The 24,687-nt window shown below is 38.1% G+C and overlaps 2 protein-coding genes across 4 annotated transcripts in view; both read right to left on the minus strand.

Moving 5' to 3' along the window:
* Positions 1–732: 732 nt before the first annotated feature.
* On the minus strand, positions 733–5,305 carry LOC115216497 (probable WRKY transcription factor protein 1). The gene is made up of 2 exons (XM_029785925.2): positions 4,369–5,305; positions 733–1,311 (listed from the first exon to the last, which is right to left on the minus strand). Exons 1-2 carry the CDS (start codon positions 5,199–5,201, stop codon positions 987–989), a joined length of 1,158 nt encoding a protein of 385 aa, XP_029641785.1. The 5' UTR covers positions 5,202–5,305; the 3' UTR covers positions 733–986.
* A 3,979-nt stretch (positions 5,306–9,284) lies between these two features.
* Positions 9,285–24,687, minus strand: part of LOC115216585 (X-ray radiation resistance-associated protein 1-like) — a 94,171-nt gene continuing 78,768 nt past the window's right edge. For 2 of the 3 annotated variants that reach the window (XM_036506345.1, XM_036506343.1), the window contains 4 exons: positions 18,384–18,609; positions 16,150–16,256; positions 13,483–13,653; positions 9,285–9,457 (listed from right to left, as the gene is read on the minus strand). In XM_036506345.1, coding sequence (XP_036362238.1) covers positions 9,380–9,457; positions 13,483–13,653; positions 16,150–16,256; positions 18,384–18,609 — 582 coding nt within the window. In that variant the 3' untranslated portion in view covers positions 9,285–9,379. Of the gene's footprint in view, positions 9,464–13,482; positions 13,654–16,149; positions 16,257–18,383; positions 18,610–24,687 lie in introns of all 3 variants that reach the window. The other variant, XM_036506344.1, reaches the window with a different exon arrangement.

Genomic DNA, 24,687 nt, shown 5'->3' on the forward strand with positions numbered 1-24,687 from the left:
TAAAGTGTTCAACTGAAACGGCAAGAAACGAAAAGCTTTGCTCAAGGACACAACATAGCGCCAAGTCAGAAAATCAATCTTCAACATCCTAATACAAGACTACACATCTCCACTTCAAACATACACTACATAAAAATAGTAACAGAAAGTTATGAGAAATGATTGGTAACATACTAACAAACCTTAATGAATGAAAATTTACCAAGACTAAAAAAAATTTTATCAAATCCCTTCATACAATGTTGCATTGTCAAGTGTCAGGGAGATATTATTAATTATTATTAACTGAGGATGGTTAAGGAGTTGACTTCCCATCCACATGGTTCCAGGTTCAGTTCCATTGCATGGCACCTTGCTACAATGGCCTGAGGTCGAACAAAGCCTCAAGAGTGGATATGATAGATGGAAACTGAAAGAAACCCCATTATATATATGTGTGTGTCTCACCTTGTCTCAACATAGTGTTGCAGCTGCAACCAAGCATCAACATCATACAAGTGATGTCATGCATTTCTAATCTTCAGTGAAAACACGTCTGGCCATAGGAAAATATTACCTTACTTGGAAACAAGTGAGAGTTGGAGACAGGAAAGGCATCCAGCCATAGAAACATCAACCTCAATCAATACTGTCCAACCCATGAAATTATGGAAAAGTGGATGAATCAAGGTATCATATCAATTACCAGAACTTTGAAAGCCAATATAGTTGGATTTCTCTTTTTGCTTTTTCGTGTTCTTAGGTTTAGTTTGATCACATTTAGTTGATCCAACAAAATAAACAGCAATCCTGTGAATGGAGGGCTGCTATGCTATTTGTTTTTTAAAAATGACCAAACATAAAAATGAAAAAGAGTGTAAATCATTCACAAATGTTACACAAAACCCATTGTAAGCTTCCTTGCCTTGACCATATCGTCATCATCTTTTACTGTCTGTTTTCCATGCTGGCATGGGTTATGATTGTTTAGAAACCATCGGTTTCATTCATAAATGGAACATCAAAGGTGGGTAGGAGTTCCTTTGGTTTGTCTGATTCTCTAATATTTGGAGCAACATTCGCTGTTTTAGTTCTGCATTTTCAGCCTCAATTTTTTCTTTTATCAATCGTTGTTTTTCACATTCAACTTGAATGTCAAGAAGCAGTAGTTCTTTCTCATTCTCTTTCTGTGCCATTTCTAAAAGCTGTCTCTTGATATCTTCATTATTTTCTTCTTCTAATAGACTTCGGTAAAGTGGAATTTTCCTCTTCCTAAAATTTTCAAAGTCTTTAGCTCCTGAAGAATTGTTACATGGGTTGCAAGAATCAGCCCTGAATAATAAAGAAAAATGGTTAAAAAAAGAGGGAAAAAAAAACATGAGTAGGAAGGTATCGTATTCAGAACTGGTCTTAGATTCATGACATAACTAGAAGATCAGACAAATGGAAAATAATGGAGGGTCTAGCTCCAAATTTTGGAATCGAAAGCTACAACAATCCCCTAACTGGACGGCACTGCACAGTACCAAAGGTCCCATCTTCTCCAGCGAGGATACGAACTCAATATTGTAGTAGCTTGGGATTCAAGGGAACACAACTTTTTAACGCCCTACCACAGAACATCAGGGATCTGCAAGGCATGGAAGTCTTCAAGAAACGTCAAGACAGTTTTTTTTATCTGCAATACCGAATGAATCCACATCGCGGTAAAAGGCACAAAGAAGAGTGGCAACGTCCAAGTTGCAACTTCACCAGAAGCAATACTGGAAAAATCCCCGGATAGAGTAAAGGTGGTGCTGAAACCCATAAAAGATAATATATATATAGTATCCCAAGGATATACTCGTTTACTAGTTTCAGTCATTTGACTGTGGCCATGCTGGAGCACCGCCTTTAGTCGAGGAAATCGACCCCAGGACTTACTTTTCATAAGTCGAGTACTTATTCTATCGGTCTCTTTTGCCGAACCGCTAAGTTACGGGGATGTAAACACACCAGCATCGGTTGTCAAGTGATGTTGGGGGGACAAACACAAACACATAAACACACACACACATACATATATATATATATACATATATACGACAGGCTTCTTTCAGTTTCCGTCTATCAAATCCACTCACAAGTCGGGGCGAGGCTATAATAGAAGGCACTTGCCCAAGGTGCCACACAGTGGGAATGAACCCGGAACCATGTGGTTGGTAAGCAAGCTACTTACCACACAGCCACTCCGTAGAAAACACTTCCAAAGTGCCACAGAATGGGATTAAACCCAGATCCATGTGGTTGGGAAGTAAGCTTCTTATCACAGAAACTAACTAGAGAACTTACAACTGCAGTATTTGTGTTAGTGTTTGTGGGTGGGATGGTAGGTAGGTAGATATTTTGCTTAACGAAATATATTTATATACGGAATAAAGGCAGGTGCAAAAAACAAAAAGAATGAAAAAATCCCATAACCTAAACCTATTTCTTAATTAAAAGGGAAATTATGGATCTTATCGGTTTGAACGGCAGTTATTTCTAGCAGTGTCATATGAAATTGTCACCCATAATTATGACCCTAGTATCGATCTATTTATTGCATTTCAATCTGTTTTAGGGTTAGGATTAGGGGTGGGGGAAGGGTATCTTTTTTTTTTCTTCGGAAATGTAAATAAACCCAATCTGTTTCTTAAACGAGGGACATATTCATACGGCACAGAATGTTTTCACCTCAATAGACGTCATTGATTAGTTGAAATTGCAGAAATTGAAGAAAAAAAACAACAAATATCTTACAAACTATAGAATTTTCTCAATAAAGCCAAGAGAAAAAGATGTTTTATAAACACATTCTACCAGTATACGAAGTTTAAAAGTGTTTAGTTACGTGGAAATTATTTTAAAAAACTGCCGGTCAAACCGAAAAGATCCGAAATTATTTTTTTATTTGTATTTCAAATGCTTTTTATTTTGTTTTTGGCAATGCGTGAATCTCTTATGTTCAAATTAATTAATAACATAAGTACTTTAAAAAAAAAAAAGCATGAAAATGTTGAAGTTGTGACTGGGTTAAATCCACGTTAAATGATTAACTGCCACCAAATATCCTATTGAAAACAACACAACTGAACACGGAAACAACAGACAATTCTTTACGTATGTATACTTCTGCGGCTGCCAAACAAACAGTTATCAAACTACAGGTTGACGTGAAAGTGGTACGCTATAATCAAAGATTACTTCCTTTCTCTTTTTTCACTTGCGTATTATTCCTTTTTACAAAAAGACGAATAGTGGCTGTGTGGTAAGTAGCTTGCTTACCAACCACATGGTTCCGGGTTCAGTCCCACTGCGTGGCACCTTGGGCAAGTGTCTTCTGCTATAGCCTCAGGCCGACCAATGCCTTGTGAGTGGATTTGGTAGACGGAAACTGAAAGAAGCCTGTCGTATATATGTATATATATGTGTGCGTGTATGTTTGTGTGCCTGTGTTTGTCCCCCTAGCATTGCTTGACAACCGATGCTGGTGTGTTTATGTCCCCGTAACTTAGCGGTTCGGCAAAAGAGACCGATAGAATAAGTACTGGGCTTACAAAGAATAAATTCCGGGGTCGATTTGCTCGACTAAAGGCGGTGCTCCAGCATGGCCGCAGTCAAATGAATGAAACAAGTAAGAGAGTATATGCCGAGTCCAAAATGGTATCTTTATTACGATCATGATGATCTTAGGTACTACAGGCAAACAGTGGTCCCGGTGCGCGCCCTCGCGTACTCGCGCATCCGCGCCAGCTAGTCATGACTAGTCGATCCTTACTTTGTGTTATTTACTTTGTTTAAAAAATTATTTACTGTGTGTTTTTGTGTTTTATTTACTTTGTTTAACAAAAATTATTTAATTTGTGTAAAAAAATTATTTATTTTGTGTTTTATTTACTTTGCTAGGTAGTCGTTCTAGGATCGACTACTTACGACTAGCTAGCGCGGATGCGTGACTGCGTGTGCGCGCACCGGGGCCACTGTTCGCTTCGCTAGTAGTACCACGATTTTATATAGAATGGGACACTACAGGGCAAACAAAAGACAAAAATATTACACGTGTTCGAATGATTTAAATGTTAAAAATTTACTTAGAAAGTATTTTATATACCGATTCAATTTTCCTTTAACTAGAACTTTGTTTTAAAATAAAACTAAATCAAGGAAAGAAAAACGAACAAAAAGGTTACAGGATCGAACCCGGCAGCCCATAAAAGCCTGAATTTGCAACATTTTCATGGGCCAGGTAAGAGACCTGCCGCAGTTGACACAAAGCACCGACGACTATGAGCTTATGAGTCTACATATGAACACTAAAAAAGAAATATTATATGTAAATAAAGAGAAAAAAAAACCCCAGATATATACCGTTTATTGATGGCAGTATCATTGCTGAGACCGGAGCTAACATATATATTTGTATCCGAAATAAAGTTTTGCTGCTGATCTTGAGAACTTCCATCCATGGACCCGTCAACTAAAGAATGTAGAGCTTGGTGTTGCAAATTACTAAAAACTTTTAAATCCTCGTCAGAACTATTTTCATTTATTCTCTGAAAATTAACGCTGTTATCGTTACTGTTGTTATTGTTAAAGTTAATATTATTATTATTAATATTGTTATTGTTATTGTTAGTGGTGGTGGTGGTGGCGGCGGTGGTAGTTGTGGTGATATTACTATTACTATTATTTATCGATCCGTTTGTATCTGATTCATTGAGAATTTCGTGAATTTTGTTGACTCGAAGCTCAAACAACTTCGGATCAATCAACAGTAATTCCCTACATTGGAGGCGAACTTTCGGATCGCTGTCCATTTGGAAGTAATCCGGTATCAAACGAACTAAAATAAGCGTAAACTCGTCTAAACTATCCAAAGGTTTATCTCCAGGTCGCAAATTATTTCTTTTTTCCATGAATCGCAATAAATCCATCCGAGAGTTATACTTCATACGTTTCCACAGCTCCTTCAGTTGCCTGTCGTCTCGAATTTCCGAAGATCCTTCGTTGAATTCCTTGGCAATATCCACCCAACACATGGCTTTCTGCAGATTCATGTTGGAATTAGAAACTTTACTTTCCAAAATATCCACTCTCTTCGTCACGAGTTCGAGGAGTTTTTCTTTGTCTTTCCTCGAATAATTCTCACAACGCTTTTTAAATCGTGTTGCCGCTGACATCGTAACGTCTCCGCTATTCATGTGGAACTAGAATCAACGATTCATAGCAAAAGAGAACATTTCAAAAGCAGAGCGACATAAAGAAGTGATAACAATCCAAGTTGAAACTAGTTTATTTACATCTCCTGTTCTGGAGCACAAGCAGAAGGGAGAGAACTCTCATTGCTTATTTTTTTAGAGCAATAACAAAGAAATAAATTTTTTTCTTTTTTTTTTATTTGTATTTGTTTCAATTATTGGACTACAGCCGGGCTGGAGCACCGTCTTAACCCTTTTGTGTTCACATTATTCTGCCATAATTAATGCTTTTTTTATCCACATTGTTTTGAACTAATCATGCATTATCTTGTAGCTTTGAGATTGTGATGAGGTAGCTGTTAATTTTTAAAACGATATTGTGGGGCTGGTGTGAGAGACCAGATATGGCCAGTTTGAACATAAAACAAACAGAATACTTTTGGCCGGATATGGCCGGTTTAAATGCTAAAGGAGGTACTGGCGATCCTTCGGTATAAGTACCATAAGTACCGGAAATGGCTCTGTTTACATTTCTGAAGATAACAGAAACCCTTTTTCTCCTAACCCTAACACCCTATATATATATATATAAAAAAACACTTTCTTGAAATGTATCCAGTACTTCCGGTACTTATACCGAAGTTACGCCCGAGCGAGCTGGCAGAAACGTTAGCACGCCGGGCGAAATGCTTAGCCGTATTTCGTCTGCCGTTACGTTCTGAGTTCAAATTCCGCCGAGGTCGACTTTGCCTTTCATCCTCTCGGAGTCGATAAATTAAATACCAGTTACGAACTGGGGTCGATGTAATCGATTTATTCCCTTTATCTGTCCCCTCTATGTTTGGCCCATTGTGGGTAATAAAGAAACAGGTACTACTAGCGAACAGTGGTCCCGGCGCGCGCACACATGCAGTCGCGCATCCACGCCAGCTTATCATGACTAGTCGATCCTTACTTTGTGTTTTTGTGTATTCACTTTGTTTAAAAAATTATTTACTTTGTGTTTTTGTGTTTTATTTACTTTGTTTAACAAAATTTATTTACTTTATGTAAAAAAAATTATTGAGATTGTGTTTTATTTACTTTGCTAGGTAGTCGTTGTAGGATCGACTACTTAAGACTAGCTAGCGCGGATGCGCGACTGTGCGTGTGCGCGCATCGGGACCACTGTTCGCTAGTAGTACCCTTAAAGGATTTATTTGAACATATTGATCCCAGTATTTTTGTTTTTTAAGTCCTGTACTTATTCTATCGAACTCTTTGTGCTGAATCCCGAAGTTACGGGGACTAAACAAACCAACACCGGTTGTCAAGTGGTGGTGGAATGACACACATATGCACCTTCCTGACAACCGAAAAGCTTCGGTCCGCCCAAGGCTACAATAGTAAGCATTTGCTCAAGGTGCTGCGCAATGGGAATGAACCTGAAACCACATGGTTGGGAAATAAGCTTCATGACCATGTCGCAATGCCTACGCAGCTTCTCTCTCTCTCTCCCTCTCTCTCTCACTCACTCACACATACATACATATGTATGTAGGTAGGTAGGTAGTTAGCGAGCTGGCAGAAACGTTAGCACGCCGGGCGAAATGCTTAGCAGTATTTCGTCTGCCGTTATGTTCTGAGTTCAAATTCCACTGAGGTCAACTTTGCCTTTCATCCTTTTGGGATCGATTAAATAAGTACCAGTCACGCACTGGAGTCGATATAATCGACTTAATCCGTTTGTCTGTCCTTGTTTGTCCTCTCTGTGTTTAGCCCCTTGTGGGTAGTAAAAAAATAGGTTGGTAGGTTATCCGATACAACTTTTTAAAGAGTGAGGTGAAAATTGATATTATCGTACCCCTTCGAATGGCATAGGATAACGGGGTGGGTATCAGTGGAGTGCAGTAAACTCCTACATTTCCCTTCTCCCTACGAAAAATTTTAAATTCAACATTTTGAGAGGCATTTTGAGACCATTTGTAATGGATACTTGGATGCGCCCGACTTGTGAAGGAAGATTAAGATTTAGTAATTTAGGAATAAAGAAACAGTATTTAGAAATAACTTATATTAGTGATTACTAATTATCATATCTCAGAAGTTCAAGTGATTTGAAGGCTCATACTAAATTTAGTAATTAACCATTTGGGCAATTAACTATTTGCCCCCCCCCCTCCAAAAAAAAAACAACCCACCCTATTTTTTTTACTTTTTTTTCCACACAAACCTCCATTTTCGGCTATGAGAAATACAAATCTGCAAAAAAAATGGCAAAAATCGACATTTCTAAATTACCCCAACCCCACCCCCATTTCTTTCATTTTAAACTTTTTTCAGAATTTTTTTCTCTCAAAATATGCGGGAAAATACGGAGATTATGATTCTGAAAAAATTTCCAAAAATCTTTGTAAAATTTGTTTTTAAGAATTTTTTCTTTTCTAAATATGCGGAAAAATACGGACATCAGGATTCGGACAAAAATTTCAAAACATATCTGTACTTACGGTTACGGTTTTAGGGTTAAGGTTAGGGTTTTAGGGTTAGGGTTAGGGTTTTAGGGTTAGTGTTAGGGCTAAGATTTTGCAGAAAAAAGTCAAAATTGAAGAAGTTGGGGCGGAGAAAAGAGGAAGAATTTTCACAATGCCAATTTTTGGCAATTTTCCGGAACCTCTGTATCCGAAAAAGGGGATTTTTGGCAAAAAAAATTTTTTTTAAATAAACAAATTTGGGAGAAAATGGGGGGAGGGCGGCTGAAATCTTTTCACCATTTGAATCTGAGAGTACGCATTAGCCAGCGTGATTTCGTTTGACTAAACTCCCTGCAAGATGTAAAATCAAGTGGTCATAAGGATTTGTGTTTACGGTTAAATAAAAGGATGTTTCTGTTATTCAGTATTCTGTAAACACAAAAGGAGGCGCAATGGCCCAGTGGTTAGGGCAGCGGACTCATGGTCATAGGATCGCGGTTTCGATTCCCAGACCGGGCGTTGTGAGTGCTTATTGAGCGAAAACACCTAAAGCTCCACGAGGCTCCGGCAGGGGATGGTGGTGATCCCTGCTGTACTCTTTCACCACAACTTTCTCTCACTCTTACTTCCTGTTTCTGTTGTACCTGTATTTCAAAGGGCCGGCCTTGTCACTCTCTGTGTCACGCTGAATATCCCCGAGAACTACGTTAAGGGTACACGTGTCTGTGGAGTGCTCAGCCACTTACACGTTAATTTCATGAGCAGGCTGTTCCGTTGATTCAGATCAACCGGAACCCTCGTCGTCGTAACCGACGGAGTGCTTCCATCCAAACACAAAACCACGTTACTGTTCGCTTTTGTATCTTCAATGGATGTACTCAAACGAAATTGCACCTACTAATGTGTACTCGTGAGTTCAAAAGGGTTAAACTAGAGCATATTTTTTACATGAAAATTTTAATTTTGGAGTTACGTAAAACAAAAGTATTGCATGGTTATCTTTTATAGGACATGTAAAGGGTATCAACACAGATTTCACCTGTCTATACTCAGGCAAATACCCACAGGTGAGTGACATAATAGAGTGGAACTCCAGAGGACCTGGTCCCGCAAAAGCCGTACTGGTAGTGAGTTAGGAAATAAAGCGAAAGCAATAGGACATCAGGTAGCTGGATCAAAGAAGTAGCTTTTCTTCAGAATACATTAAGACGTGCTTCCATATATCAGGGTATATACATATATACAACGGGCTTCTTTCAGTTTCCATCTACCAAATCCACTCACAAGGCTTTGGTCGGCCCGAGGCTATAGTAGAAGACACTTGCCCAAGGTGCCACGCAGTGGGACTGAATCCGGAACCATGTGGTTGGTAAGCAAGCTACTTACCACACAGCCACTCCGACGCCTTTTATTGTAAACAAAATTTTATTACAAAACAAATGCAGATATTTTTTCGTGTGAATTTGTGTACAGACAATTGGCGTTAGGAAGGGCATCCAGCCGTAGAAACACTGCCAGATTTGACTGGGCCTGATGAAGCCTTCTGGCTTCACAGACCCCAGTAGAACCGTCCAACCCATGCTAGCATGGAGAACGGACGCTAAATGATGATGATGATGATGATGATGACAACAGTGTTCATATAAATGAATGGAAACTAGATATAAAACATTCTTTTAATCAACTCTTTATTCTGAATGTGATGAAACACAAAGAAGGAAGGAAAATTCAGGGTTTTTTTGACTCATTTTTGTCTTGAACATTTTTTTGTCGGCGTTTGTTAAAGAAACTATTCGCATAGTAATTCTCAACCTGTAGAAAGAGAAGAGGAAAAAGACAATAACATGAAACTAGATAGAAACTTATATTCTGATAAAGAGATTGCTGTTTGCTTGCAACATTCTTAACTATCATTTCATATTTACCACAAGGCCAGCAATTTTAAAAGAATGGAGTTAGCCAATTACATCACACACACACACACACACATGCTCAAATGATATTTATATTATCAACTTTGAAAGGATGAAAGGCAAAGTTGACCTCAGCAGAAATTGAACCCAGAATGTGAAGAGATGGGAGAAATGCTAAGTAACCAGTCCAACATATTAATGATTCTACCAGCTTGCCTGAGGTTTAACTCTTTAGCATTTAATCCAGGAATATCCAACCCAAATATTCTACCAGTTTTATGTTCAAACTGGCCAGATCCAGCCTCTCACAGCTACCCTGTGGTGTCATTCTAAAACAAACAACCACATCTTCAAAATCTCAAAGCTATGAGATAATACAAGATTAATTTTATAAAATGTAAATAAATATTACATTTGACAAAGTAATCTAAATAATAATGGATTATATTTCTTTATTACCCACAAGGGACTAAACACAGAGAGGACAGACAAGGACAGACAAAGGTATTAAGTCGATTACATCGATCCCAGTGTGTAACTGGTACTTAATTTATCAACCCTGAAAGGATGAAAGGTAAAGTCGACCTCGGTGGAATTTGAACTCAGAACGTAATGCCAGACGAAATACCGCAAAGCATTTCGCCCGGCGTGCTAACATTTCAGCCAGCTCGCCGCCTTCTAAATAATAATGGATTAACAACTATGACATACTGGCATTTATCCTTCTCTTTCTGTCTCTTTCCCTCACACTCTCTCATTCTTTCCCTCTTACTCCCTATCTTTCTTTCTCTCTCACCTATTCTTTCCTCCTTTCTCTCTTTCTCACATGCACAAACATGACAGACATTCAATAAAACCACAAGTCAACGTCAGCTCAACTCACAAGTCATCATACACAAGTGTAGAGGTTTTTATAAAAAATTCAGTTCTAAAACGTTATACAGTAAAAGAATCACAGCTAGCTATCACTCATGAACAAGTATGCTTTAGTAACATGCATCATGCTTCTGGTAATTATTTTACATTCCTATGTATTCACAAGCAGATGTGGACACCCTATTGGCATCCTCACCTTTGAGCAAGTGGAACACTCAGGTTATAACAGCTGGAGGGGAAAGTGGGGGCTACACCATTACTTGGCTAGTATTTACAGCTGATCAGACTGGAATAATATGAAGTGAAATACCTTGTTCAAGGACATAATAAGCCACCTAATCCAAGAATTGAACCTATGACCTTATGATCATGAGCCAAACATCTTAACCACTAGGCCATGTGCCTTCACAGCATTGGATAGAAATACATTCTTTCAGGTACGTTACTATTACATTTCTATAGACTTAGTAAAGAAGACACATATATATTTCTTTACTACCCACAAGGGGCTAAACACAGAGGGGACAAACAAGGACAGACAAACGGATTAAGTCGATTACATCGACCCCAGTGCATAACTGGTATTTAATTTATCGACCCCGAAAGGATGAAAGGCAAAGTCGACCTCGGAGGAATTTGAACTCGGAACGTAGCAGCAGACGAAATACGGCTATGCATTTCGCCCGGCGTGCTAACATTTCTACCAGCTCGCCACCTTAAAGAAGACACATATAGCATACATGAGGTGCCTTTGGCTGTTGTGGCATACTAACTTTTTTTTATATCAGAGCCAATCTCTTCCTATGTTTCCCTATGAGAGCAAACATGTGTTTTAAAAACTGTGACCGTTAAGTTCAGTGGAAGTGCATGGAGGCACATGGCTTAGTGGTTAGGGTGTTGAACTTGTGATTGTAAAGATTGTGGTTTCGATTTCTGGACCAGGCAATGCATTGTGTTTTCAAGCAAAACACTTCATTTCACATTGCTCCAGCCCACTCAGTGGGCAAAAATGAATAATCCTGCAATGGATTGGTGTCCTGTCCTGGTGGAAAATATATATACCATGGAAACCGGGAAATTGGCCCTTACGAGTAGACATGACTTGAAAAGGTAACGAGCCTTTTTTTTAGTGGAAGTGAGTTCCAGGTAATAGCATGTATTCAACTATATGCACCAAAAATTCCATGTCAGTTTTCTTTGAAATGAGGCAAAGAGCCCATCTGTTTAGTACAGATAGTCAGGACTCTCATTACAGAGGAAGAAGGCATTTACACCCTAATTCAATGAGCTGGTAGCATAGTTGATCAAACTGCGATGCTGTATGATAGTGCATTGTGGACCTGGAATGTGGAGGACATGCAAAGGCTGGAGAGAAACAAAGCTGGTATGTTCTGTTGGATGAGCAATGTCTGTGTGCATGTGCGACAAAGCACTGGTGTTTTAAGATAGAATCTGAGCAATGGAGGAATTATATGCTGTGTGGATGAGAGGAGACTACACTGATTTGGTCATGTGATGTAGATGGATGAGGACAGTTGCATAAAGAAATGTCAACTGCTTAAAGTAAAGGGAGGTTATGGAAGAGGGAAACCCAGGAGGACATGGGTCAAAGTATTGAAGGCCAATCTCAAAATGTTGAGCCTTACAAAGGAGATGACAAAGGGTCGAGATACATGGCACATTGCTGTACTCAAGAAAACCCACCCAACACAACAGAATTGGGATCCTAAAACCAAGGTGTCATGTAAAAAGTATTGGTGTGGGTGCTAGTGGCATGTAAAAAGCACTAGTGAGGGTGTTACATAAAAAGCATCCGGTACACTTTGTGAAGTGGATAGCATTGGGAAGGGCATCCAGCTGTAGAAACCAAGTCAAAACAGATTATGGAACTTGATGCAGCCCCTGATCTTGCAAGTTCCTGCCAAGCCAACCAACCCGTGCCAGCATGGAAAACAGACATTAAATGTTGATGATGATGATGATGGTGATGATAATGAAGATGGAACAACTGAGTACATCATTCAAACTGCTAAAGAACCATTTCTCTACTTTGCCTCAATATTAACGTATCAGTAAAAGAAGGGCCTAATTTAGATATTGTGAGGTGCTGATTTATGGCAATTATTAACAAAGAATAAGGTAAATTATAGAAACAGACAAAAGAAACTAATGACAATGGATATTTAAGCATAATTATAAAATATTGTATTACTACAAATCTGAGTCAGTAACGATCTTTCTAAATGATTGGTTTTAATTTGTTAATGCCAATTCATCATCATCCTTTAACATCTATTTTCCAAATGGTATAGGTTCGATGGTTTGATCAGTGCTGGCAAGCCCCAGGTCCCAGTCTCATTTGGTTTGGTTTCTATGGCTGAATGCTTTTAACATGGCCCTGGCATGAGTGCTTTTTACATGGCACCAATGCAGGGCTCTGGCAGGCCAATCCTCTTTACCAGGGGATGCAGCCTTAACACTTCTGCTGTGGGGGACAGATCTTCTTGAGTATAGCTAGGTACCAGGTGTTTCTGTCTTTTGTCATTTTGTTTGTAAGGTTCAGCATTAATGATCATCATCATCATCGTTTAACGTCTGCTTTCCATGCTAGCATGGGTTGGACGGTTCGACCGGGATCTGGGAAGCCAGAAAGGCTGCACCAGGCTCCAGTCTGATCTGGCAGTGTTTCTACAGCTGGATGCCCTTCCTAACACCAACCACGCCGTGAGTGTAGTGGGTGCTTTTTACGTGCCACCGGCACAGGTGCCAGGCGAGGCTGGCAACGGCCACGATTGGATTGGTGCTTTTTGATGTTAACTATTGATGTTAACTAGAAATTAGATTAATTGATTTAGATCCTTACTTAAATATAAATTATAATTAAACTAAAGAATGAAAAAATTTCTGGAATTTTTACCCTCCTCTTCAAATTGTTAGTTTCTCTTAAATTGTAGATAGTTTAACCTATGTATAAACCCAGCCCTAAGATAAACTTCAAATGATTTGAATATATATATATTTTTTTAAATAATGAAATGAAACTTGGACCCGTTTTATAAGCCTTCGGGCTTCTTTGTATTCTTCCTTGTATAAGGCTCGATTGCTGAATATTTCACCAAGGTTAACTTCATGCAATACAGTTTGCTCTCGGATATTCAGTAGGACTTTATCGATCCGCTCTTCAAAACTGTCTCCAGGCTTTGAAGCAGCTTCCTGCAAAAAAAAAAAAAATAAAAATGAATAAATAATAAAAATCAAAGTAACCCTCATTTCATCATTTCCTCATACACAGAAATATATGAGGAGACACGTTACGGGAGGAGGGGTGGGGGAAGGAGGAGGGGTGGGGAGGAGGAGGTGGTAGTGGAAGGGATTCATACAACCGTGTATGAGAAAACTGGCATGAAAAACCAACAGCAAAAATGGATATGAAATGAGAAATTCCAATAGGTTGAAAAACAGCCACCTTGGGTTAAATTGGGGGAGTACCCCACAAAACACAGATTGGTACTGCTGCCAAGATCAAGAGTCATCTCCTAACTATATTTTACATGCTCTTTCTGAAAATAAATCCATTCACCAGGTCCATTCAAGCCACTTCCACCAACCTTGCAGTGAATTTATAGGAAGGTGTCACTTCCCTCTCTTTTCATTGTAACTTTTTTTCACTAAGTAGAGGGCTTGAGGACTTAACCCAAAGGAAAAAGAGTATCTTTAGTCCTTTCAGTTTCCCCCATTGTACAGCCTCATTTGATAAAGCCATCCAACAGAAGAAAAATTACTGTTTGATCTTCCCAGCCAAAGGAAAGCGAGATGATCTTTATGAATGGCTCTGCTGATAGCCAGATATAGTCTGCATGCAATGGCAGCTGTTCAATATAATTACACAAGTCTGAGATGAAGAATTTTTTTGTTGGCTGTGTGGTAAGTAGCTTGCTTACCAACCACATGGTTCTGGATTCAGTCCCACTGCGTGGCACCTTGGGCAAGTGTCTTCTACTATAGCCTCAGGTCGACCAAAGCCTTGTGAGTGGATTTGGTAGACAGAAACTGAAAGAAGCCCGTCGTATATATGTGTGTATATATATATATGTGTGTGTGTGTGTGTGTATCTGTGTTTGTCCCCCTAACATTGCTTCACAACCGATGGTGGTATGTTTACGTCCCCATAACTTAGCGGTTCGGCAAAAGGGACCGATAGAATAAGTACTAGGCTTACAAAGAATAAGTTCTGGGGTTGATTTGCTTGGCTAAAGGCAGTGCTCCAGCATGGCCACAGTTAAATGACTGAAACAAGTAAAAGAGTATAAGAATATGAAGAATTTGGGACGAAAAGTTGAAAATTAAAATATAAGATAGTGGCACCTTATTTTGTAATTAGTTTTCATTTCTAAAGGGATGGAGAATGGGAGAGTGGATGGGAGTGCTAGTTGCTTACTAGTTTGAAATTTAGTCTTTTGGACTTGCATTGTGAGTCACACACACACATACACATGCATGCATATACATAGATACATATATAAACACACACACATTACATTGTCCATGTCTCCCTGTAAGTGTACTGTCAATAGAATAGATCTAAGAATACTAAATCTGATAAAACAGTGAAGAAGATTTCATCCTGTTGGTCAAAAAATTCAGCAGCAAATATGATAACATCATCACTTCAAAACTGGTTCCCAGTCAAGTGTTTTTTCATGTTGAGGAACAGATGATAGTCAGATAGAGTTATGATTGACCAGTTCAAATCCACAGTCACATGCAACAGCCATTGAAATCAAGGACTTGAGTGCTGAAGCATTATCCTGATGAGCAAGACCCATTTCTTCAGTTTTCCTAGGTGTTTGGTCTTAATAGCCTTTCATAACTGCTCCAGCAAGTTGGAATAGTACTCTCTGTTGTTGGTGTGGCCCTTTTATAGATAGTCAATAAACACATTTTGCATCCCAAAACACTGAGACCATCACTTTCCTTGCAAATGAAACGACCTTGGCCTTCTTTGGAGCAGGTGAGGAGGAATGTTTCCACTGCATGGATTCTCTCTTTATCTCTGGCTCAACACTCATCCTGGATTAGGAAATGTTCAAGAAAACCAGCTAGATCTACCTAAAACAATGTCAAATTTTCCCATGATATGATCAGTCTGGTGTGCTTTTGATCGGGCGTCAGAAAACATGGTACATACCAAGCATAAACTTTTGTCATGTCAAGTTCATTTTGCAGAATATTCTCAACTTTCTTACAGGATATGCTAATAGTAGTGGATATTTGATTTATAGTAAATTGCCTATCATCCATCACCATGTGGTGAACATGATCAATGTCTCCTTCAGTGATGGCAGTTACAGGATATCCAGACCTTGGGTCATCTTCAAGGCTCTTCCTTACCCCTCCTAAATTCTACATTGTTGATAAAGCTAGAGCACCATCTCCTAATGTAGTAACTATGGCTGCATGAATATCCTTGGGGGCTACACCCTTTTTCTTCAGGTGCTTGATAACAGCATGATGCCAAATTTTGTTGATTTTCAAGAAGATTTTTGAAATCTTCTTTGAATAGTCGGATGTCAGTTTATCTGGAAAGAAATAATGTAGTTACTAATAAGAAGTGTTGAAATTGATCCATGCAAAATTTCACAGTTGAACATCACTCCTTCATAATCAGCATATCAACTTTTCAGCCCATCCTCGTATGACTACACTTACCTTTGATTTTAAAACAAGTTCTTGTGTAAAATTCTTTGGAATGCGTCTTTTGAATGGTAAATCAGTTTTTAGCGCCTGGCGTAGTGCATTGATATTCATTAATTTATCTGCGCAGGAAGGGAAAATATTTAGTAGAAATAACTGGGAAATATTGTTTATAAAATATATATACAGGACATAATTATTTTATAGTAATGAAAGGAAGAAGTGACAATACTAATGGGCTTTACTAACCTCTTCCTGCCAATGGTGAAATTGATGTGACTGAAGTTCTCTTGGAACATCAGTAGATTAGTACCAATTGGAAAAATGCAAATAGAGAAGGAAATTCCCTTTCTGATAAGGAATAATTAGAATAAATTTTATGCAAAGGTAGGCAGGAAGGCAAGCACAGTAGTAATGACAAAGAAGAGACAAATGCTGTGACAGATAAGTCTATGATAGGAGGATATAGAGTAAGATAGTTCAAGCCAGCATAAACTGTTGTCATAGAGGTAGATGAAGCAGTGAGAAGAGACACGTGTGTCAGATAAGTTTGAATTAGAAGAGTACGGGATAAGATCGTTCAGAGGCAGCGAAAAGTAACAAGTTAGCTATGACCCAGTCGTTTGAATTTATTGGATGCAGTATTCACGTGTCAGGTAGCAACACTATTCCAACTATGTGAGTAGTACTCCAATATATTTATGAGATGAGCAAAGGACTTTTTCTTAATGCATTTTATGAATCAGCTGTTACACAGAATGATCTGTTGGACAAGCCTGTTATGATTCGTGGCTTTGAATTAACTGTTAGTGTTTCATTTACTTTTATGCTGGGACAGATCTTTCAGATCCCTTCCAAGAAAATGTCAGCAATTTCAGAAGCAAACCGTTAATCCCTGAGTTTAACTGATTCCTGTCCCACTGTTTAAGTCCTTCTGCACCCCCCCTCGCTCACTGCTACTACAACAGCAGCTATTCTTATTTCTTTATTGCCCACAAAGGGCTAAACATAGAGGGGACAAACAAGGACAGACAAAGGGATTAAGTCGATTACATCGACCCTAGCACGTAACTGGTACTTAATTTATCGACCCCGAAAGGATGAAAGGCAAAGTCGACCTCGGCGGAATTTGAACTCAGAACATAGCGGCAGATGAAATACCGCTAAGCATTTCACCCGGGTGGCTAACGATTCTGCCAGCTCGCCGCCTTATAAATGTTGTTGGCGTCATAATAATTTATAAAAAGCAGCTATTCTGTTCATCCAAATCTTGACATTACACTACCTCTATCTAAACGTAATTTTGTCCCATTTCTCCATGTCTTGCACTGCTCCCTAAACGCACCCTTCAGCCATATCTGTGCCTATATTACTGATGTGAATTCTTAGAATTCACAGTTCTCTAGTACAGCTACTATACTATGTTCACTGGGGCTGTGGATTCAAGTCTAGTCATAGAAACATCTCAGTGGTATGCAAATAAAAACGTAATACAGCAACTCAAAATTTGCTACAGCTTAACCAATGTAGTAATTTGTACTACATTGATGGTGCATGGCTTAGTGGTTAGTGTATTCAGCTCACAATTGTGAAGTCGTGAGTTCAATTCCCGGCAATGCTTTGTGTCCTTGGGCAAGACACTTTATTTCATGTTGCTCCAGTCCACTCTGCAAGCAGAAATGTGTTGTATCTGTAGTTCAATGAGCCAGACTTGTTACATTCAGTGTGTCTTGCTGAATTTCCCTAACAACTACATTAAGGATATGCATGTCTATGGAGTGCACATCCATAAGAGTATACTAGCTTAATTCCTCTCCAGTCTTTGCATGTCCTCTGCACTCAGAGCTCACATCTCAGTAGCATAGCTGTTCATATCCAAGCATCATGCAATCTGATTTTCACTCTGGGAGGGAGTCTATTGTTGCCAACAGAAAGAAAGTCCTTTGAATTTTCTCCATCCTATTCTTATTCTAGCAACAATTCTTTCAGAACATCCTCCACTCCTAATTTGGTCACCTAGGTAACAGAAACTATCTACAACCTCCAGGGAGCCTGCAATTTGTTGGGGTGGGACAGTGGATTATAATCAATATCAATATCATCACATTACAGACACCTTATTCCATCAACCCTCAGAAGAACACAAAGCAAACACAACCTCAGTAGGACTCGAACCAAGAAATGCATCAAACAACAACCGCATCAGATAGCAAAATTTTATGAAATCTTATTGTGGTAGGATTTCTCACCATTAGAAGAAATAATCTTTGTACTGACATCATCGTCATCAAAAAGCACTTCATAACCTTTGTATTTTCCTTTAACTGGACTATATGCTGAAGAATTTTCGTCATGACTAGCTTCTGTATTTAACAAATCTTCGTTCGTCGTTTTAGCTTTTGCCTTTTTCGATACTTTACGTTTTCTTCCATCTGCAGATTGTTTCATGCCTATAAATTCTCCGTCTTCTTTTGGCTGAAGTTGACAGAGAAGAAAAATATTCACAACATGAAAGAGGAATTTGAGAATTGCTTCTGTTTAGAGCAAAAAAAAAATCCATTTGTGACTATGTTATAAAGATGCTTGCTTCCCAACAATGTGGTCTTGGGTTCCACCCCACAACATAACATATTGGACAAGTGTCTTCCACTATAACCTTGGGCTGACCAAAGCTTTGTACACAGATTTGGCAGATGGTGTTTCCCAACCACACAGTTCCAGGTTCAGTCCCACTGTATGGCACCTTGAGGAAATGTCTTCTACTATAGCCTCAAGCTGACTAAAGCCTTTTGAGTGGATTTGGTAGACAGAAACTAAAAGAAGCCCATTGTGTGTGGGTACATATTTATGTGTGTGTGTCTTTGTGTCTATGTCTGCCCCCCCCTCCATTGCTTGGCAACTGATGTTGGTGTGTTTACGCTCCCGTAACTTAATGGTTCAGTAAAATAGACTGATAGAATAAGTACTAGACTTACAAAGAATAAGTCCTTTAACCTCAAAGGGATTAAGTCGATTACATCAACCCCAGTGCGTAACTGGTACTTAATTTATCGACCCCAAAAGGATGAAAGGCAAAGTCGACCTCGGCGGAATTTGAACTCACAACGTAACGACAGACGAAATACGGCTACGCATTTCACCCGGCGTGCTAACGTTTCTGCCAGCTCGCCGCCTTTATTTGTGTAATACCGTTTTACACCAGACATGTATACCCACATCATAACACATAATGGAATTTGATGAGATGAATTTTCTACAGCTAGAGGTGGCCTGTCTGTTGCCAACCTTCATCTGTTTCCAAGTAAGGTAATACATCACCATGACCAGGTATGTTTTCATGGGAAATTGGAAACAATGGACTCCACCTGCATGATGGTGACCCTCGTTTTACAACTTTTGTACAATACCAGGGTCAAGGACACAACAACACACACACACACACACACACATGCATGAAGCCTAGACTATAAGCTTTCTGTATATAGCTTACCTGCACACATAGCAGAAATCAAGGGACACAACCACACCTCTATTTTACTAATGTCAGTTTGTCATGGGAAGAATCAAAGTCATCAAAGAAGATGTTTTCTGATTTTAAAGAATAATATTATCTAAACAGTTTTTTTTATAAGACAAGAAACAAGTAAAACATGTTTGGGTGCCAAACAACAACAGATATTGTCTTATCTGCTGATTATAAAGCTTCAGTGATCACAACAAGTGACTTTTAACATCAACCCTTTAGGATATCAGGCCAAAATGTTCTGCCACTTTTATATTCAAATTAGCCAGAGCCAACATCTTATATCTAGTCTACAATGTCATTCCAAAAATAAACAATTACATCCTTGAAATCTTGAAGCCACAAGATGATACTTGTTTAATTCAAAACATGAATAACTAATACAGTTCTATGTTTAAGAGATGAGGAATTGTGTACATTATTTACATTTGACAGATATTTGTTCTCATCTTGTTTGTTGTTAACACAACATTTCAGCTGATATACCCTCCAGCCTTCTTCAGGTGTCTTGGGGAAATTTCGAACCTGGATTCTCATTCCTAAGGTATTTTTTGATGTTGTTGTTGTTATTATTATTATTATTATTATTATTATTATCATTATTATTATTATTGTTGTTATTGTTCAGGTCACTGCTTGGAATCAAACTCAGAATCTTGAGCGCGGGGCCACTAACCCTCACCTCCCCATTCCTACTATCAATTTATCTTGACTGACCACTAACTGGTACACTTTTCCTCTCTTCATGTCTTTACTATCTCTCTCCTTGCTTTTCTTTTTTCTTTTTTTTTCTTTATTCCTCTCTTCCTGTTTTTGATTTGACCTTACATTCCCTACTTTTAGGTCACTTTAAATAAACCCTCAATTCAGTAGCACTGTGTACAAACTCTATACTTGGAATGACCAATTTTAAATACTATTGGAATTTACTCACAAGGTATTGGAATCTTATATGTATACCATTCTACCTAAATAATGGATCTACAAATGCAATATGCCTGCGTATCTCACATCTATTTTCACTCCTCCACTTCACTCTCTATTTCATATTTTATCTAAATTAACTATTGCTTAACCATTTTCTCACACCATCTCCAATGAAGGGTATATAAAATATCCTGGAAGCAGCTGTAAGACCTTCTATTTATAAATGTTCTAAATTCATCACAGCCTTGGTTTTTTATCGCATTCTGAAAAAATTTCTTTTTATATACACACACACACACATATATACATATATATGTATATATATATATATATATATATATATATATATATATATATATATATGTATATTATATATATATATATATAAATATATGTTTGTTGAAATGGAAAGATGAATTTTCTTGTTACAGATTATTCAAAAGTTTAACCGATACCTGGGTAGCAAAAATCACAGCAGAAAAAAACACGGTTGGAGATAAGACCATTTGTGTTGCAACCGTGCGTTGGTGCGGATAATTGAAGTTTAATATAATTAGTGAATGGAAGAAATGGAGTTGAACGAAGATTGTACAGAATTCCTTTTATTACATTCTACACATGTTTCAAAGGCCACAATTTTCCAAATTCTGATTAAATAAGGATACCATATTGCAGCTTTCTCTTCAGGAAAAACCAGGAATTACGTTGTCAGAACAAAACAAAACAGAGGCGCAGCAAAGCAATTCGAACAAGGACGCTCCTTAAGAGCCCATGGATAAACTGTTTATCAGTGTACGTTGAAATTGGGGGGTTGGTAGGGGCCGACAAAAGGTCCGTTGGAATACTTACAGGTCAGGCCGCGGTCAAATCTAGTAGGTGAGGAATTACTGAGAACAAGGGGTGTGGAGATGTTCTGTGTGACCAAAACTAATGTTCTGAATATTTAAAGAATACAGGGTGTATTTTCTAGGGGCGAGACAAAACCTACCTAAAAGCATGTATGTGTATACTAGCCTATGTGAGCGCCCCCGTATGTTGGCGAGGGGCGCTAGATAATGATCACTGCTGAAAAAAAGCCTGTCAGGCGGCTGAAAAAATTCTGTGTTCGTGTGTTCGTCTGTGGCCTGCTTGTCTAAAAATTAACATCGTCAAAGAATCATAAGGGTATATAATTCCAGCGTTTGCTTATAAAAAAAAAAAAAAAAACGACCAATCGCCTAAGGGGAGTAATTTCCCCTTGCAAGAGTTATTCAGAGATTTTTTTTAAAAGTTTTTTCAAAAATTATTTCCAAAAATTATTTTCATTTTAATAGGGTAACAAGGTGTTAATTGTCTTAGGTGTCATTTATCTTACATAAAAACACCATCCGAGCGTGGCCGTTCGCCAGCCTCGTCTGGCACCTGTGTCGGTGGCACATAAAATCACCCACTACACTCTCGGAGTGGTTGGCGTTAGGAAGGGCATCCAGCTGTAGAAACACTGCCAGATCTGACTGGCCTGGTGCAGCCTTCGGGCTCCCCAGACCCCAGTTGAACCGTCCAACCCATGCTAGCATGGAAAGCGGACGTTAAAGGATGATGATGATATATATATATATATATACATATATATATATATATATATATATATATATTGGGTTGGCAACTAAATTCCTGCCGTTTTTTAAAATTTAAATTTCTAAAACAGTTTAATAAAAAATAACAACTAATTAATCAATAATGTATTCACCCTTGTTGTTTACAACTTCTTCCCAACGTTCAACAAGATTTTCTTTACCTCATTGGTAGAAATCACCCAATTTCAACTCGAAAAATTGATCCAACCAAGCGCTCAATTCTGCATCAGTATTGAACAAAACTCTGCGCATAGCATATGAAAGAGATCGAAAGAGGTGGAAATCCGTTGCTGCCAAATCAGGAGAGTGTGGTGGGTGTGGCGGCACTTCACAGCAATGCGTTTGAATGGCTTCCTTGGTCATATTGGCGTTATGAGGGCAGGCGTTGTTGTGCAGCAGAAGAACTCCATGCTACCAATTAGGTCTTTTCTCTTGAACAGCCATGTTGACTCATTCCATCTGTTGACCATAGATTTCCATGTTGACCATTTGGTTCCATTCAAGTAATTCATAATGAATAATTGCTTCCCAGTCCCACCATACGCACAACATTGTTTTACGCGGATGAAGACCTTGTTTCACATGCGGTGTCGCTTGTTTACCGGGGCAAAGCCATTCCTTACGCTGCTTCCTATTCATGTACAGGCAGCATTTTTCATCGTCAGTAATGATTCGGTAAAGAAATTGTCACTTGTGTCTATGAGTTAAGTGGTGACGAGCAAGCAAACCAGCAGAGATTGTGGCTCGTTGACTTTTGTTGTTATCACTTAAAGCAAGCGGAACCCATGCTCCATACTTCTGAACCTTTCCCATCGAGTGAAGATGCTTCTCTATAGCAGTGTGGGAACATTTCATTTTCTCTGCCAGTTCCCTTGTCTGTATTGTGGGTGACGGATTTGCTCTTTGTGAATGGTGATTCTTTGACGGAGCAAAATTCCTGTTTGTCCCATATAGAGTTTACCACATCCTATGCATGTCATGACATAGATTACATAGATGCAAATTTTCATGCAAAAGTTGGTTTAATCTCTCTTCATCAAACTCAACTGGATGGCCAGAATGAGGAGCGTCTTTGAGGTCAAAATTTCCATTTTTGAACTTGGCATACTAATCACAAGTGGTTCTTTCTGCTATGGCACCCTCTCCATACACAGCACAAATGTCGCGAGCAACTTTTGTGACCTTAGAACCTTGATTAAAAGCAAAAAGAAGGAGATGTTGAAAATGCTTGTTTATTTTTTACTTGACATTCCATTTTAATGATCTGAAAGTAAACAAAAATTAACTAAAATTAACTAGAAAAAAAAAACAAAATAGATTCCGAAATGATTCAAAAATAGAATTCTCGAAAAAAATAGATTCTAAAATTTAAAAATGCAATAAATTCCAAAATTTAAAAAAACCGGCAGGAACTTAGTTGCCAACCCAATATATATACATATATATATATATATACATATATATATATATAATATATATATATATATATATATATATAATATATATATATATATATATATATATATACATATATATATATATTTATTTATATATATATATATTTATTTATATATATATATATGTATATATGTATACAGACAGTTAAAGGTGAGTGAACACATAGTAAGATGTGCCAGGAATCTCAATCCCAATTTCCAAATATTTCCCTTTTACCAATGTTCACAGAACACCACAATGCAACAAAGGTTGAATAAAGAGAAATTTTTCATCAATAAATTTCTCTCCCAACTAAATATGAACACACAACTCAATACAGAACACCACTAACTCTTCAATTGAAACCACTAAACCCTATACACTTACTACACCACTAGTAGAAATATGTTACGAAAAGAAAATATAAAATACACGTGGAAATGTAAGGGTAAAATATGAAAAATCAACGAAAATGCATATTGCAAATAGAAAAAGGCTATTTATAACAGGTAACGACAAATATATACATTTAGATTGTCTGAGGTAGTAATACGAGTCATAAAAGTCATTATTATGAGATGATAATAAGATGATAATAAAGTAAGAAAACAAAACGAACCAATGGTTTACGCAAAGCTAATCATCGTTTGAACAACACCGGTTAATACACGGTGTCAGGTCTAATAGTTCCTGAGAAAAAAGATTATTTGTAAGGGAGGTAAGTAGTTCTGGATTTAGAGATGTGAGTGGTGTAGTAAGTGTATAGGGTTTAGTGGTTTCAATTGAAGAGTTAGTGTTGTTCTGTATTGAGTTGTGTGTTCATATTTAGTTGGGGGAGAAATTTATTGATGAAAAATTCCTCTTTATTCAACCTTTGTTGCATTGTGGTGTTCTGTGAACATTGGTAAAAGGGAAATATTTGGAAATTGGGATTGAGATTCCTGGCACATCTTTCTATGTGTTCACTCACCTTTAACTGTCTGTATTGTGGGTGACGGATTTGCTCTTTGTGAATGGTGATTCTTTGACGGAGCAAAATTCCTGTTTGTC

This window comes from Octopus sinensis, linkage group LG10 (assembly GCF_006345805.1).
Source record: "Octopus sinensis linkage group LG10, ASM634580v1, whole genome shotgun sequence".
NCBI classification, from domain to species: Eukaryota; Metazoa; Mollusca; class Cephalopoda; order Octopoda; family Octopodidae; genus Octopus; species Octopus sinensis.

What these genes read in the sequence shown, in the direction of transcription:
- LOC115216497 (XM_029785925.2), bottom strand. Translation starts at nt 5,201, where the DNA reads ATGAATAGCGGAGACGTTACGATGTCAGCGGCAACACGATTTAAAAAG. An exon ending in GATACTGCCATCAATAAACG is followed by an intron (nt 1,312 to 4,368) that starts GTATATATCTGG and finishes TTTATTATTCAG; the next exon opens with GGCTGATTCTTGCAACCCAT.